The following is a 17,882-nucleotide window of genomic DNA, read 5'->3' on the forward strand; positions in this document are numbered from 1 at the left end:
TCATTCATGACTGATTTTGACACAGATCCCTGTACTGCTTTGCAAGACATAGCTCAACAGGGGCATTGATTCACTCTCATTTTTTTTTTCAGAGATGCCTGATTTTGCACATGGGACACAGTCCAAACATCTCTACTTCCCCATTGTTAAATATTAGGCCTTTTATAAAAGGACAGAAGATTAATTTTCTCTGTAATAGTTCCTTAATTGCTATTGCGAACCTATGACACGTGTCATTAGGTGACACGTGAACACAACTTCAGAGGCACATCCGACAACAAACTGACATATTTTAATGATTTTAGTACGTAATAAATAGGTCTATCATAATTCCAATCTTCAAGAAAGGAGACAGAAAGAAATGTTCCAACTCTAGAGGCATCACTTTAACATCTCAAGTTGGTAAACTTTATGAAAGAATTATAGTGCGTAAAATCAGACCCCTTATTGAAGAGAACCTCTTCGAAGAACAGTATGGATTCAGGAAGGGGAGATCAACAACCGATTTAATCTTTACAGTCTGTCAGTTAATGGAAAAATACTATGAACACAACCGAGATTTGTGGTTAGCCTTTCTGGATATCAAGAAAGCATTTGATGCAGTGAATAGAGAGAAGGTGTGGGAAGGACTGAAGAAAATTGGAATTCAGGAAGACATGATACACCGGATCAAGAATTTCTATGAAGATACCTGAAGTAAAATCAAAACACCTGTAGGAATGACTGAAACCTTTGATATAAAATCTGGGTTAAGACAGGGTGGTGTTCTGTCTCCTCTTCTTTTCATCACTGTGATGAACGAGACATTGGAAGAACTGAAAGAAAACATTACAAATTAAATCAGAACATTACAGTTGCAGAACTCGCTAATGTCAGTCAGAATGTGGTTACTAGATACAATGCCTGTATAACCCAGGAAGGACGACACTTCCAGCATCTTTTATAAGGTAAGATTGTATATAAGATTGTACACATGCTTAAAGCAGGGAGGCCGCGTGCAAGATAAGTTTAGCTGAGGCAGTTGCCATAGTGCAGAGTACAAATACCGTGCATTCGGTCTGAGTTTATCTGAGAGACCCTGTATGAGTGAGAATTATTGTTTATACTAAATAATGTAGTGCTGCCAGCTGAGCTCATCAAACAATTCATATGCTTTAAAAACTCGATGAAAGCTCAGTTTGTCAAACTACATCATTGGGTTAATTAGCACATTTCTATCCTTTAGTACATGAGCATGGAGAAAATACTCTCTGTTCTCCAGATAAATAACACAGGTCTCACCTTCAAAGCCATCAGGCACATAAATCTTGAGTTCTATGTTACAAAACAACATGGGCAGTGACATAGGGAAATTCGCTTCTGTTCTTAATGAAATGTGTCTGTAGCCAGCTTGTAATCCATCGAGAGGTAAGATTCTCTGTCCCAAAAGCTTGCCATTTTCATCATATACACCAAATCGTAAGACAGCCAAATCTGGAAGCACAACCTAAAACAGATAGAAGGAACCTATAATCCAACAAGAACATATAGAGAGACAAATGTTAATACAATCTACACCAGGAGTATACAAACGTCTTCTTTGTAGGACTTTCTTCCTCTGAGAAATCAGCAATTGCTACAAGCAAACCTACAGGCAATTCTTTGAGGTAGCAATTGAGACTATTTCAGAAAAGGGAACAGAATTGACAGCAGTGCAGTAATAGAGGAAGTTCAGAGGAGACAACTAATTAGAATGCCCCAGTAAGCTCACCACATTTTTTAAAGGTAATTTTAGAACAGGCCTACAAAAAAAAAAAAACAACTCCCTCACTTGAAGGTTGCTACAATGGATGAAACATAATAAGACAATGAAATTTATAAAATCTGACATCTCTCTCCCCCCCCACTGTATATTGATGAATGTTGTGGATTTTCCTGAAGAGAAAACATTTTCTGATTATAAACTGAAACTGGAAAGGCAGGATGGAGGATAGAAATATGTACAAGAAAACAAAATGATAGATCACATGTAAAACCAAACACAGAAAGAAAGGAACACATACTAGGATAAACACAATGATGGTCAGTGTCAGGAAAGGGAGGAACGGAAAGCGGAGACAGGGATAAACACGATAACCCAAAAGGTCAAAGGCAATATCCACATCTTCATACACTGCTGACTCTCTCCTCATTAATACCAGTCTTTCTACAGTGTTTCTCATACAAACTAAGACCGAACGCACGGTGTTTGTACTCTGTGCTACGGCAGCTGCCTCAGCCAAACTGCTTTAAGCGTGTATACAATCTTACCTTATAAAAGATGATGGAAGGGTCGTCCTTTCTGGGTTATAGAGGCACCACATTGTGGCTGACGCAAGTGAGTTCTGCCACTGTAATATTTTCTTTCAGTTCCTCCAATGTGCGAGGATTTGTTTGATACACTTTTTCTTTCAGTTTACCCCACAAGTAAAAATCACACACTGTTAGATCTGGAGAAAGAGGGGGAAATAGACCAGCACTGATCACTTTACCTGCAAACACTTCTGAGATTTTAACAAAGGAATTTTCTGCTGGATGAGCAGGGACTGAATCTTGTTGAAACCAATCTCGTGAATTTTTTTCTTCCGTTAACTGATGGAAGAACGGTGTCAGAATATCATGCATTTACTGCTGCTTACATATTGGAGAGTAAAAACACCACTTTAATGGTCTTAGTTCAAATGAGACACCCTGTACATCTACTTCTTAGTTGCTGACAAGAATCATTACTGCTACCCAGTTTCATCAGGAGGGCAGGATCAACACTCACCTAAGAGCCATCTTGACAGATCTTCGGTCTTGATGTGGGAAGTGTAGGATAAGAAGAAAGTCAGGTAAACACATGGAACAGGAAAAGGAAAGAGACAAAAAATAAAGATGAATACAGGTGGTAAATGATGAGAAATACAGGACAAACACAAAAGGAGAAACGAATCTAATGGGTCAGAGCAAGTACTGTAAAGGAACAAACGAGTATCAAATTAAGTTACACAGAAATAGGAATATGTAAACGAGCACATATTAGGAAAAAACCCAAAGAAAAGCAGCTCGATTTGTTCAGGGTGATTTCCGAAAAAAGAGCATCGTTACAAAAATTGCAAAGTTTGGGCTGGGAAGACTTGGGAGAAAGGAGACGAGCTGCTCGACTAAGTGGCATGTAATAATAACAATAGAGTTGGTCCATTATTGGACATTATGAATTTTCCAGCCAACTCATTCCTGGTTGCCAGCATTTCACCCCAGTGTGCTAAGTTGGGCTCATCAGTTGGTAAACAGAACACACGAACTAGCCATGCGTTCTGGTAGATGTGCTATTTACCAACTGATGAGCCCAACTTAGCACACTGGGGCAAAATGCTGGCAACCAGGAATGAGTTAGCTGGAAAATTTATAATGTCCAATAATGGACCAACTATATTGGTATTATAAATTTACTCATTCGGAACAAATATTTCAGGTTCTCTATGGGAATCAACATCTATATCATCTGATGGCCAAGCAGGCATCAATTTTTGGTAGTGAGACAAAGGCTCTCATAGTGCATTGGCACTGCCGGTGGCTTCAAGTAGCCTACGCAGTGGCCTCCACGGGATGCACTAACCATGCGTCTTGGTAGGTGTGCTAGGTACCAACTGACGAGCCCAACCTAGCACATGGGGGCAAAATGCTGGCAACCAGGAATGAGTTAGCTGGAAAATTTATAGGGCCGATTGCAGAAACGGTATTTAGACGATGTCAATGGTTAAACAATGCCTAAGCATGGCTGCCGCATTGCAGAGACGTTATTTATCACTTAGACACTGTCTAAAACCGATGTTCAACCGGTCATGTTTAAACACTGCCGAGAGCACTGTTTAACCTCAAATGAGAGGAGTGAATCACAATCAGAGGTTATGTACCATGAAATATGTAATTTGTATTATCATGTTGAGACGATTCCGGGAAGAAAGGTTAGTCCGACGGCCTCTCTGTGGATCGCCCGATGCTAAATTGCAGCAATTCGTTTGACATGCACGGGGAGATAATCATAAAATAAGATTTCGCTTTACAAGAGACTTGTTTTTGGAGACTGACAAAGTGACAGTCCAGTAACTGTCAATTTGAATACAATTCTTGGCAACCGATATATTTTATTATGTACATGGGGTAATTTCCATGGAATTATAGGTCACTTCGACTACATACATATCAGAATTACGTGTCCCGATCGTCTGAGGGCTGTCACATACATCAACTGGGAGGGATTCACTTATATTTACTGCCAAGTAAACACACATAATGGTGAAAACTAAAAAGTAGGTTGTATGGGATTTTTATATATATATAATTGTATACGGTAAGTTTTCGGCAACTATCAGATCGGAAAAGGCAAGTGGTGGTGATTATCGTTTAAAGAGGACTGGGGAAGAAGAGCCGTGGTCATAATAACAGTCCTAGTATTTGCCTGGTGTAAAAAGGGAAACTACGGAAAACAATCTTCACGGCTGCCGATGATGCGTTTCGAACCTACGATCTCCAGAATGCAAGCTACATCTATATGGCCCGTACAACACACTCGGTTACACATTACTATTGCTTCATTTTCCCTTCGTTGAAGCTACCGTATTTATGAGTAGATTACACTCACTGTAACAACGCTATAATCGAAGCTTCACTTCCCCGTACGGTGGCGTGTCGCTTTAGTGTCGATAATATTATGAGATTTAATTTCCACCGAAAGCGATACTCTTATCTGTGGGCAAGTCATGCTCAGCCATATTTGAGTAATGTGTAGGAAGACAAACAACTGACTAGCGTTCGGCGCGCACACCGACGAATATCATTGGTTGCACCAAGCAAAGAGTTGCATGAAAGATACTTCTGTCTCCATTTCCAAACCAAAATTGAAACTTTAAGGGATGTCTAGTTAAACATCGACTGAACATTGTTTATGCAATGGAAGATCGTGAACGATTTAGACGTTGTTTAGGTAGACAATGTTTAAGGCTTAAAACTAGTCATCGTTTCTGCAATCGGTCCATAATGTCCAATAATGGACCATTTATATTGGTATTTTAAATTTACTCATTCAGGACAAATGTTTCAGATTCCCTATGGGAATCAACATCCATATCATCTGATGGCCAAGCAGGCATCAATTTTTGGTAGTGAGACAAAGTCTCTCATAGAGCATTGGACTGCCGGTGGCTTCAAGTAGCCTACGCAGTGGCCTCCACGGTATGCACTAGCCATGCGTCTTGGTAGGTGTGCTAGGTACCAACTGACGAGCCCAACCTAGCACACGGGAGCAAAACGCTGGCAACCAGGAATCCTCAATTGCTACATGAACCAGGAATGAGTTAGCTGGAAAATTTATAATGTCCAATAACGGACCATTTATATTGGTATTATAAATTTACTCATTTGGGATAAATATTTCTGATTCCCAATGGGAATCAGCATCTATATCAAGTAGGATTATAGTTACAACACTCCGCAATACTCATTCTCTTTGTTATAAACTACAAATACAGTACACGCACCCACGTCGTTCTCTCTGCACTATACCGGTACTAAAATTTATAGTCAGAAATGGTTTCGAGCAAGGAGATTACTCTGAACTTAATTAATGATATAATAGAAAAGCCTTGTTTGTGGGATGTCTCATCAAAGGAATACAGAGATAAAGCGAAGAAAGCCGACAGTTTCCAGGAACTGTAAATAATCTATAATTGTTCCTGCTAGTGCATTGGAAAAAAAAAAAAAACTAGCGTCCATCCGCTCCCAGTACAGTCGAGAATTGTAAAAAGTTCAGAAAAGTCGGGAGCGGTAGCTGACGAAGTTTATACTTCAAAGTGGTTTGCTTTTGAAACAATGAGCAGGATGAGGGGAGGAAATGTGTCTAATAAAACTGCATTTCTAAATCATAACAAGAAGCAACAGTGGCAATAACAAAGGCCAAATCCTCTTCATCTTTTTTCTTTTTCCTGGTGGCTGTACGTCGCACCAACACAGATAGGTCTTACGGCGACGATGGGATAGGAAAGGTCTAGGATTTGGAAGGACGCGACCGTGGCCTTAATTAAGGTACAGACCCAGCATTTGCTTGGTGTGAAAATGGGAAACCACGGAAAACCACCTTCAGGGCTGCCGACAGTGGGATTCGAACCCACAGTATTCAACAGTATTTATTTAACATTATGTCCATACTTAATAATTCCTTTTTTTATATACAGGTAGTTCATTATATCAGTTAGTGGTAATACATTTAGGTGGTGTCTAGTATTTTCAAACAAGGACAATGGACTCGGATGAAGAGGATTACCGGGCGAGTTGGCCATGCGGTTACGGGCACGCTGCTGTGAGCTTGCATCTGGGAGATAGTGGGTCACATTCAACGTTCCTTTCTAATCGATTGTTCACCTTTGTGGCATATGGAAATGGATTGGCGACTGATCTACGGTTCCTATTTGGGAGAGCAAACATTTCTTTACTTGATGCTTCTCAATCACAAAGCGATGAAAATCAAATTAAAATCAATTACTTTTTTATTGGCATAATGTTGTTCTACGTCAAAGAGAAAGTCCATTTCTCTTCATAAAATTAATCATCCAGCCATGGCTAACCTTTAAATCCGAGACACTGATTCCATGTGTGGCAGCTATTTCTTGTCCTTTAAAACACAGCATTTTGTGACAAACGGCATATCCAACGTTGCATAACGAAATCATATTTTAGCAGATCCTACTCTCCTTGCGGAAACTTGCCGCTTTTTTGTCTGCAAAATGCTTTGTGATACTTGTTGGTTGCTTGAAGTGCACTTCTCTGTTACTGCGATAGCGCACGATGCATTTTTTTTGGTCAATGGATACTTGCAGCTCACTGCCATAGCTGCCGTATTCCCGTTTGTTTGGGCGTAAGTTAACTGATCACCGTAAGTTTATATGATGCAGTATTACTCGAATACTTGCTCACTGTGGACTAACAAACAATTCTGAGATCAAAGAAAACACATGTCCTGTACCCGAAACAGTCGTAAAATATGTTTGTACCAGACTGAAATGGAGAGTTATTAGTCAATTCTGCGCTGAATCCTCTTACTGAACTAGTGCAGTGGTATTTCCTACCGGCTGATAACAGTATGTTGCTCAGTATTTGTAATGCCTGGTTTTGCAATGGGAAGGCTGCTACTTGAGTAGTTGACATCTTTATTTCGAAACTCATCCGGAGTTGGGTGATGGATGTTCAAAGAAGTGAGTGAGTCAAATACATGAACATTTCTTTTTCTCCACTTTGGCCCCAAAATACTGGGATGCGTAAATTAAGCAAGGGCGTTAATTATGCGAGAAAACATGGTAATGTGGTTCACAAATAACCTTCATTTCTTGACCTAGAAAAACAGGGTACAGGTATCAGTTAAAAGAACTGGTTACTTACCTTTCGGAAGAGGAAGGGTTCCTCATTGTATACAGGATTCAGACCGTTGCCTGGTACCATGCGAGTTCGGAACTCTCGCCTGATGGTATCTGTGGGTAAACCGTACATATCTACTTCCACATAGGTTCCCACTTTCTTATCAGACAAGAACTGCCCAGCTATCACCTGAAATGCAGAGCAAATTATCAGATGATGTTGACGGCAATTACTGTTTTAAGAGAAAGCACAAAAAGGCAACCATCTCCAGCAGATAATTAAACATCTACAGAGGTCACTACAGTTTGACCACCTTGCCAAGCAATTCTAACCTTGCAAATAAACAGTTTCAAGAGAACAAGAGTTCCTTAGGAGTAGGATTAGAATGACCAGATTAGACAGATGAAGGAATGAAAGGTTGAGACAGGCAATGAAAGACGAACCCGTTAATGCTGGAATAGAAAGATCAAGATTACAGTTGTTTGAGCACATGCAGAGAAAGAATTAGGAATAAATTGCAAGAAGTACGTTTGATATGAGAACGGGAAAGAGGGAGACCTAGTGGAAGGCCACGAGGCAGACTGCTGCCACGAGTTAGAGGAGGGTTTCAAGACCAGGACTCTAAAGGAGAAAGATGTAATACAACAGAATGTGGACAGACAGAAGACAACAGACCCAGCTGAAAACTGGAAACTGTTCAAGGTGGCGGTAAATCTGATGATCGTTTAATTTGTACTAATAATCACAGTAAATTTACTTGAAGGTACACAATAAGCTGGAAATAGGAAGTTCACCCACCTGAACAGCACACTGGGCTGCTATCACACCATCCACAGGCGACTCTGCAAATGGGTCAAAGCTTCTGTCTGCTCGTCGCATGAAATCAGGCTTCAGAAGATATCCGCAGTTGCCATTATATTCAAATTTACCTTGGTTTAGCTGCATGGGAAGATCAGGGGTTTGGAAGTTAAGAGACACCATCTGGCAGCCAGCATTCCAGAAAACCTGTAACATAAATACACAGCATTATGATTACATCTAGAAGGTAAGGCAAAATGTTTTCAGATTCTTATCCCACACTTCTGCAAAAAGACTGAAGCCTGATGAAGATGAGAAGAAGAAACAAGCTTACCGGAGTGCAAGAAGAAATGGATATGGAAAAACAGAGACATCAGTGGCAAAAGATGGAAGGCCAAGATCACGTTGGTTAGATGGCATCAAAGGAGATACTGGTATGATTATCACTCAACTGAAAACAGCTGTCCAGATTGGAGAAAAGTGATCCAACAGCCATACTTGACTGAATGGATGGAACGGAGAGACAATGACATGGAATTAATTGAATTTTAAATGCTAGTATAGCACAACTGAAATACACAAGAAGCAACATTTGATCAGAGATTATTGCATAATTAAAATATAAAAACAAAATCAACACAAAATAAACAAAAATTACATTATTTTTTTTTCAAATTTTCTTCTATTCAGTCATAAGACTGGTCTGTTGACAGCTCTCTTCACTGTTATGGAATTATTTGAGCCATTGTCCTCCATGATCTGTTTTACAAATATTTTCCTTTGCCTTTCTCTTGTTTTCTTTCCATGAATGCCCTCTGATATAATTTTTATCAGCAGCAAATGTCATAGGATATAGCCTCAACATGACAGTCATCTGTTTTTAGTTGTTTTGAGCAGTGATTTCCTCTTTTTCATCATTTGTAAGACTTGGGATTTCATTATTTTATGCTGTTCATAGCATTCTTCCGAAGCACTGCAATTCAAATGCCTCAAGCTTGCTGGTATCACTTTTACTTAATGTCCTTTTCTGCTCCTTTTGCCTTGAGAGCCCTTTTGGCTTCAGCTATCTGAGCATCTAGCACCTTCAGTGATTTTTTGGCCTAGTTAAGTAAATTATTTTACTTGGTGAGTCTCGTTAATCCGAACTAATTGGGACTAAGATGTACAATATTACTGGAGTCTGTTCGGATTACGAAATTTTCGGATTAACCAGAAAATATTTTCTAATAATATTGTTATTGTTTTTACGTTCCGCTAACTACTTTTACGGTTTCCGGAGACACCTAGGTGCCAGGATTTTCTCTCGCAGGAGTTCTATTACGTGCCAGTAAATCTACTGACACGAGGCTGACGTATTTGAGCCCTTTCTACCACCGGTCTGAGCTAGGATCGAACCTGCCAAGTTGGGGTCAGAAGGCCAGCACCTCAACCGTCTGAGGGAAATAGTTTCTACAATACAGTACAGTACATACTGTCATTTGAAATGTCCATTCTTTAGCAGTTACATTAATAAAATACTATATAAAATTACAGTAGGGTAATTAAGAACCCAAAGAGGAGAAAACGACAATGAAAATGACATTAGCGAGTGGACGGAAGCTGACTGTCATCAATTACAAACAGACCAAGAAATTGTAGCTATGGTGGAGAAAGAATCTGGAGTTGATGAGGAACTGAGTGACGATGAAGAAGGCCACAAAGAACAACTAGCGTCACATTCAGATGTCGCGGCCGCCTTAGAACTTGCCGTACACTACGTCGAGCAACACTCCGCTGCTACGCCCACTGATGTGATGTTTATGAGAAGCTGGTTTAACACTGCATCTTCGAATAGGTTCCAATCACTACGGCAAAAGAAACTAACAGACTTTGTAAAGATAAACTACCAGCGATTGATGGTTTATGATGTGTAATTATGTTTACATAGTCCGACTCGTTGGCTGAATGGTCAGCGTAATGGCCTTCGGTTCAGAGGGTCCCGGGTTCGATTCCCGGCCGGGTCGGGGATTTTAACCTTCATTGGTTAATTCCAATGGGCCTGGGGCTGGGTGTTTGTGCTGTCCCCCAACATCCCTGCAACTCTCACACCACACAACACTATCCTCCACCACAATAACACGCAGTTCTGTACACATGGCAGATGACGCCCACCCTCATCGGAGGGTCTGCCTTACAAGGGCTGCACTCTGCTAGAAACAGCCACACGAAATTAAAAAAAAAAAAAAAAAAAAAATGTTTACATTAAGTTATTCTTGTAAAATATGACTAATAAAATGCAAGTAAATCTTCATTCTATAATATGTTCTTTCATTTCAATAAGGAGAATTTTTTTAAAAATTGAATATTTCAGTTCGGATTAAGCGGACTTTTGGATTAACAGGGTTCGGATTAACGGAACTCTAGTGTACCTGTTCCATTGACTTTAGTGTGAAGATTACTGGGCGATTGTGCTACAACTACACATTTAGTTTTTGAGGAGTTGATTTTCATGCCGTACCATCTTGCTGTTGTTGCTAGTCTAAACATAATACACTGTAAGGATGATTAACTCCCTGCCAAATTTGCTTGATCATCAGCAAATTTAATCATCCTCACCCATATTTCATTGACTGTTACCCCAACATCAGTATCTGCTAGTGCTTCTTCATTTCAGAGAAGGCATTAAAAAGAACTGGAAAAAAAGGACATCACTGCCTTACTTCCTTCTTTACGTGTACTGGGTCTGAGAGTCCAAACCTTTAGAGATAAGATTTTCTTCTAACCTTTGCAAAGGTCCCAAATGAGAGAGACCAGTTTTTCTTCAATTCCAATCTTTTTCATAATAATGGGAAAATTGATGCCAAGACACCCGATGCCAATCCTTTTCGTAGTCTACAAAACAGATAAACAAACTCCTTTTCCTCTCTGTCATTCTGTCTGAGGATTCTTATACAGCCAATAGCATATCTTGTGCCTACACAGTCAGAAGCCAAACTGTGTGTCTGAGACGGAAATATTAATTTTATCTTAAAGTTTCTTCTTTAGTACATGTAGCAGAAATTTAGATGCATGTAGAATTATACCGTATCTCAAATTACCTGGGAGATAAGAATAATAAGTCTGGCCTCGTGCGCATTGCAGTACTAGTTGCATAAAAACATCAGTCAAGAAACCAAGAGATCGATAACTAGTTCAGTTAATCTGTAACTAACATGTTGTAAGAAGAATACAACATTTATACAATCACCAGAATGAATCAAGATGATATTCAATACAATTCTGAAGGTTAATGTACTCACCAATGTCGCCTGCAGAAGAAAGATAGGTTACTCAATTCCCTTTATACCGTCGTCATCATTACTGTCGGAGTTGTTCACATTTATCAGTATGTGTTCAATGGCATTGTCTACTAACTGGTCTATATCCTACATTCGTTTTTCTTCCATCTCAATGAAGTCTTTTACACACATTTCCCAACATTGAGGGGTCACTAGTTCAATCCCTTCCAGCAACAGTTTTCTTACTTCCGCAAAGGTGAAAGTTTTGCTGTTCCTAGCCACATGGCCCTTAATGTGGCTCCACACACTTTCAATTGGATTTAAAGAACAATGGTACGAATATAACCTTAAAACTTGCCTTCCCGATTGCAATGTGGTATTATCTACTCGATTACAAGTAATGAACTTCATTCTTTTAGAATTTTATCTTAGATCATCTACTCGATACGCGCCACACGAGCCCTTAATATGTTGTGAGATGACATTAAGAAGTAGCGGCTACTCGTCATATTTTCGAAAGTACAGTACTACCAGGATTTGTGTCACTAAACTTCTTTAAAACATTGAGAACACACTGTTTTTCTCCTCTTCTTAATGCTTTTCCCTTCTTATGCTTTACGTGAGAAGGGCAGGCCGGGCTCACCCATCTTCAATCCACACGGAACATTAACAAAGGTTATGTAAACATAAATTAAAACAGTTAACTAAATACTCAACACCAAGACAAAGACCGACTACCAACTTAATTAATAATGACATATTACTAAATATTAGCAAGAAACAAACTCTTAATAATATGCAAAGTCACTAGCACGCCAATAACACCCAGAACACAGCAGTAAACAGAAAGCACATGGATTGTATGTTAGATAAATGAACCGCTACTAAATACTGCAATGGCTGTTCCGCTGTTGACACATCGCCCCTCTCAAAAGGCACTTTAATGCACGAGTATCAATTATAAATTGAAACTGAACAGCTTTCTAAAAGTGAAAAGTGAAGACAAATGGATTTCGATGACGTACGTAACTTTTACGTGAAATAACATTACTCAACAAATGTGAAGTATTTTTAACACCTTACCAGAAGATAGACAGTACCGCCGCATTTACCACGTGTTATTGGTGTTTACTTTATTTCCCAGGTTATTTGAGATAGGGTATAGACTGAGTGTTCTATGCATTTCACATTTTGTAACAAGGTTGTTTTTTTTTTTTTGAAAGGGAAACATTGCTGGTGAATGGAATTCTCTGGTCAAACATCATAAAATTGGTGACTGTATAGACTATGTGCATTTTCACTGGGAGATCGTATTGCTTGACTGAATTTATCTTTGGATATTGGAAGAATGGTGGTGGTGGTGATTATTGTTTTAAGAGGAAGTACAACTAGGCAACCATCCTCTATCAACACTAATCAGAGAGAAAAAATGGAAGGAATCCGACACTTCAAAAAATGAAGGTATTGGCCAAAGGAAGACGAGGGCCACGAAGGGCGTGAAAAGGAAAGACTCCCTGGGCCTCGAGTGCTCTAATACCGTCAGGGTCAGAAAGGAACAAGAGTTAACCAAAGGAGGTTGGATTGGATAGATGAAAGTGATGAGCCTGGCACAAGTAAGTGGAAGCAATGCTAGAACTCAGCTAAGGGCCCGTCCTCTTTGTTAACATTAGGATGAACAGAGTGAGAAAATTAACTCTTCTTTGTGCTGAGTCGTAATACAGTATATACTTCCCACTGGTTCTTGATTTTTATTCTTCAACAATAGGGGAGTTGCTGTTGTTATGCGACCTTTGTAAGGATAACAGAATCTCTTCTCTTCACTTAGCACTAAGGTGCTATTTGCATGGTTTTCCAGTTCTTCAACATCCATCCGTCCGTCCATCTTTGATCTATAGTTTATGTGGACTGGGTCTTTGTCTGATTCATCTTCGAGCCCATAAACTCTCCTCCTACAAGGTAGAGAGTTGGCATTTTGGTCATCCTATCGAACATCTTCTTACCGTTTATCCTGCTTAATTGCAGGGTCTGCTGTTCTGCACTAATTTTTCCACTTGATATGTTTCATGCCCTTCTCGCAACTGAAAACCGTTTCTGCGCAGCACGTGGACGTACCATCACAAAAAATTCTCTCACATTTTCTCAGGGATTGGGGCCACAACAAATGCCATCCGAACATCCTCATTTCTGATGTGGTCCAGTCTAGTAAGTCCCATTGGCCAGCGAAGCATCCTCATTTCCATGATATGTACCTGTTGTTCGTGTCTCCTTGTGACTGGCCAACACTCTGTTCCATACATCGCCACTGGTCTAATTATGGTTCTATAGTTTTTGGATTTCAGATACATTAGCACCCTACAATCAAAAAAGGATTCCTGTGACTTGGCGCCACATCATCCAGGCAACGTCGATTGTACTTCGAACATCTGGGAACGTGTCTCCATCCAATTGGATAAGTGATCCCAGATACTGAAATTGAGATGTTTTGAGAATCTCAATGCCGTCAATGTTAATTAACCCATCACTTTGTACCCCACACTCTAGGTCCTCAGTCTTTCAGACGTAAAGTCGCAGGCCATATCTGTCCAATGAGTTCTTCCAACATTGGATTAGTTGTTGGAAATCTCGACAGGACTCGCAGGTAACCACATCATCAGCATAGAGTAGAGTTCAAGGGTGTGGTGTTAACACCCATGTGTTGATGTTGTTGAGATATAGGATAAAAATAAGCGGAGATATAGCTGATCCCTGACGAACGCCAACTTGAATTCGAAATGGTGGCATTTCGATACAGAAGCTGGATCCATTGAATAGAATCAAAACTGGTTAAGACACCCCCCTCTAGCAAGTTCCCCTGGTTATTAAGTCATTATTCCAAAGTACCAGTCCATGTCCTATTAAATACATATTAAAGAAACATGGACAGCACATTTACGTCACACTTTAGTACATTCATAATTCCCAACAAAAGAAATTTAAATTAGTGTTCCTGGCCACGTTGCGTGCACGATGCTCCAGCAACCACTGGTCTGGGTGAGGATTTGGTAGAGAACTTAATATCACGGCCCCAGCGTGTCGGCCTACAGCTGCAGGGAGCATCAGAGTTAAGCCAGTCTTTGATGTGGGCGAGTGTTTGTTTGGATCGCGCAACAGTACCTCGTGTGACGTGTTTGTGTTTAATTTTACGTTTGTAAGTGCATTGTGTAACAACGTTCATAAATTAGGCCTACTGTACTTACGCATAGATTTGCAAGAACACAAGGGGTACGGCTTATTACAATCCCTAGAATTTTTGTTACTCTAGGTACATTTCGGCTAGCTGATCCTTCCCACTACCCAAGCATTCTAACATATTACTGCCTAAAAATCCGAGCCCTAGGGATTTCCGACAAAAGAGTAGTATTACGAAAATGTTGCAGATTAGTGGTGACTGACTGAAGAAGAAAAAATTCAGAATTTCAGTAGGATCTTCCATCCCTTTACCAATGGAACAAACATTTCTGCAACACTGCATAGAGTCACACTATATTTTATGACTCACAAAACGGTTGTGCGACATCAAAAGGCATTACATATGACCTTGGTATGATGCGATACCATTTACTTAGTACATCATATAAATATAATTCAAGGTTGCATAAACAGCCTACATTGTGTGATACAGTACTGCTTTGGCACTAGGAGAATATAACTAAAATTCATGCTTGGCACCAGTGGCATAACGTGCTATAATCAAATCGACACTCAACATGTTAGGGAACAGTGCAGTACGCAAGTGTTTAGACAAAGTACTTACGACAGTGCAACCGAATGCTGATGATAATGTTCACTACTTTACAAAACATCTCTGATGGACCATGTTTCACGCTGAAGTGATCAGTTTATGGAAACTTTATTCCATACGTGTCTTCCCCTTTTCAGGTTCCAAATCGCGAGTGTGTGATTTGATATATAAATTTTGTACATAGTACTGTTCTGTTCACAGTGTACCCAGAAGTGGCAAGAATATTATTTTAATGGATGAAAAGCCTGATCAAATCTATGATATAATATGTGGAGTCATACGAAATTCAACCCATTAGTCACACAAGAGGTCATAATCACACAATGGGCAGCAAATAAATATAAGTAGAAAACCTCAACTGCACCTCTATAAAATTATTATGGTGGAGGTGGTGGTAGTTAATGTTTAAAGAGGAAGTGCAACTGGGCAACTATTTTCAAAATGATTGTGGTTCAAGAATGAACAAAGTGATCACGCAGAGGGACTACTGTATTGTGAATGGTTCCAGGAATTCAAAAACACAGAAAACATCAGTAAAAGCCTTCTCTTATAAACAAATATCTAGAAATGATAACTCACCTCTAAAAAGAAGAAAAAAAGTGAACATGGACTAAAGGGTATTCATGTCATTACATATTGTACTTCCTTATAAAATACCACAACAGGATGTAAATGGATCAGAGAAGTAAGAGAGGATCTGAAGGAAATAGGCCTTACAACAGAAGACACCACAAATAAGATAAAACTGAATACAAAACTCAAGAATACAAACCTCTGCTTTACCCTTACACAAAACAAACCAACAACACGCATATTTTCAACTGAGGAAAGGGCACAAAGATTGGAGCGTCTGAAGAAGTACTGGGAAGACTGCAAAGCCCGAACAATCCCTTCAAAGAGACGTGAACGACGGACTGATCCTATCTGGTCATAAAAGAAGAAGAGGAAGAAGAAGAAAAGCCTTCAACAATGTGTGTAAATGGATTGAATTATGCCTTCAACAATTAGGGTAACACTTCCAGGATGTGTTATGATTATGGTGAGTACACAAATTAGCGAGTACACAAATTGTATTTTGTTTCGTTACTAGCACAAGTTCATGCTACCAACGTAACTGTTATCACTAGCGCTCTTTCTAGTATGGAATCACTGTGGGAAAACTTCTCTGGCCCACTGTATAACAATCATAGAACTTAAAATCCACAACTTTGAATGCATTATTTCTTCTCTCCTTAAGCAAAACTTTTAATATGAAAAGTAGCCTCATGTTAATTACTGTTTTATGAATTCAATGTAGTTCTAGCTGATACCTGCCTGAGGCATGTAGTTGGATGAATCTGCCCGGGTACCCTTGGGGTAGATACGACTCATCTGACGTTTGTTGTAATTGACAAACTCTATGGCTTGCGACTTCAGGTAGCCCAGTCCAGTGGTTTCAGCAAACGAAGACATGTTGTGATGTATGTTCTTTTCTGAAAATATAAAAACTCATTAATTAATTAATTAATTAATTAATTAATTAATTAAAAATCTCTTATAAATGAATGTAGATCTAGAAATGATATATCTCCTCTAAAAAGAAGAAAAAAGTGAACACGGACTAAAGGGAATTCAGGTCATTATATATTGTACTTCCTTATAAATAAATAGATCTGGGAGTAACATCTCTCCTCTGAAAAAAAAAAAGGCTGAACATCCATGTCTTTAAACATTATACTTTATATTGCTCTATCTCTCTTGATGTAGAAATACAAATTTGTACAGTAAAAAATCAATAACATGAACTTGAAGGGGCCAGAAAATCGTGAGTTCATATCAAAAGAGGTTATTATTGTTACAAATAAAACACACCTGTTGTTGATCTAATTTAATGACCCAATCAGCACGCATGCACAGAGTTTACTAATTAGTGGCTTTTTACAGTGACCAATGATCTTTAAAATATCATTTGCTACTTAAGAGATCAAACATTTTTAAAAATACAGTAGTCATACAAAATGTAACTCACGTTCAGCAACATCGAATCCCTGGAACTTGATTGGCTGAGCATAGTTCACCATTGACGAGAGCCATGGGTGCACGTTAGTGGTTGACCCGGTGTACTGAATTGGTACAGGTGCATCTCCTTCTGGGATAGCTTCTCCCTCCTGCAAGACCACACAGGACGTTTTAAAATGATCTATTTCACTGTCAGCGAAGTGGGACTGGACACAAATAAAGGACCCTGAAGTTGAGCAGGAGTGGCAGGTTGGACTGTCCAACAAATTTACTGCACTAGATCGATTAGATAATGCAGAGGTAGAAAGAAGGTTCATAAGAGAATCCATTCTAGAATGTACTATTCCTTTATGCTCATCTTCCTGTTGAATACAACCATGGATATCAGATGAATATCCCAAGCTTGTTGAAAAACGGAAGCAGAAGAATATTACCAACTTGAAACAGTATCAAAAACCTAAGATACAGGTCAGATAGAAGCTGACAGTAGAGAAGGAGGGATAGTGAAACATGGCATTGAATCTTGAGGAAGCAGCTTCCAGATATGAGCAATAAACACTTTACCTGAGATGCGAAGGCTGCGTTGGAAAACAAAGTCAATCAACGATAACACCAGGAAAAAGTGAGTCGTTTTTGCA

At 39.4% G+C, this 17,882-nt stretch overlaps 1 protein-coding gene across 1 annotated transcript in view; it reads right to left on the minus strand.

The window, feature by feature from the left end:
* norpA (no receptor potential A) overlaps positions 1-17,882 on the minus strand; it is a 159,946-nt gene that overhangs the window by 35,224 nt on the left and 106,840 nt on the right. Inside the window, exons 12-16 of the mRNA XM_067155832.2 lie at positions 17,255-17,393; positions 16,561-16,718; positions 8,209-8,415; positions 7,435-7,599; positions 1,282-1,486 (exon numbers count right to left, since the gene is read on the minus strand). Coding sequence (XP_067011933.2) covers positions 1,282-1,486; positions 7,435-7,599; positions 8,209-8,415; positions 16,561-16,718; positions 17,255-17,393 — 874 coding nt within the window. The remainder of the gene's footprint in view (positions 1-1,281; positions 1,487-7,434; positions 7,600-8,208; positions 8,416-16,560; positions 16,719-17,254; positions 17,394-17,882) is intronic.

Source organism: Anabrus simplex, chromosome 11 (genome assembly GCF_040414725.1).
Source record: "Anabrus simplex isolate iqAnaSimp1 chromosome 11, ASM4041472v1, whole genome shotgun sequence".
Taxonomy (NCBI): domain Eukaryota; kingdom Metazoa; phylum Arthropoda; class Insecta; order Orthoptera; family Tettigoniidae; genus Anabrus; species Anabrus simplex.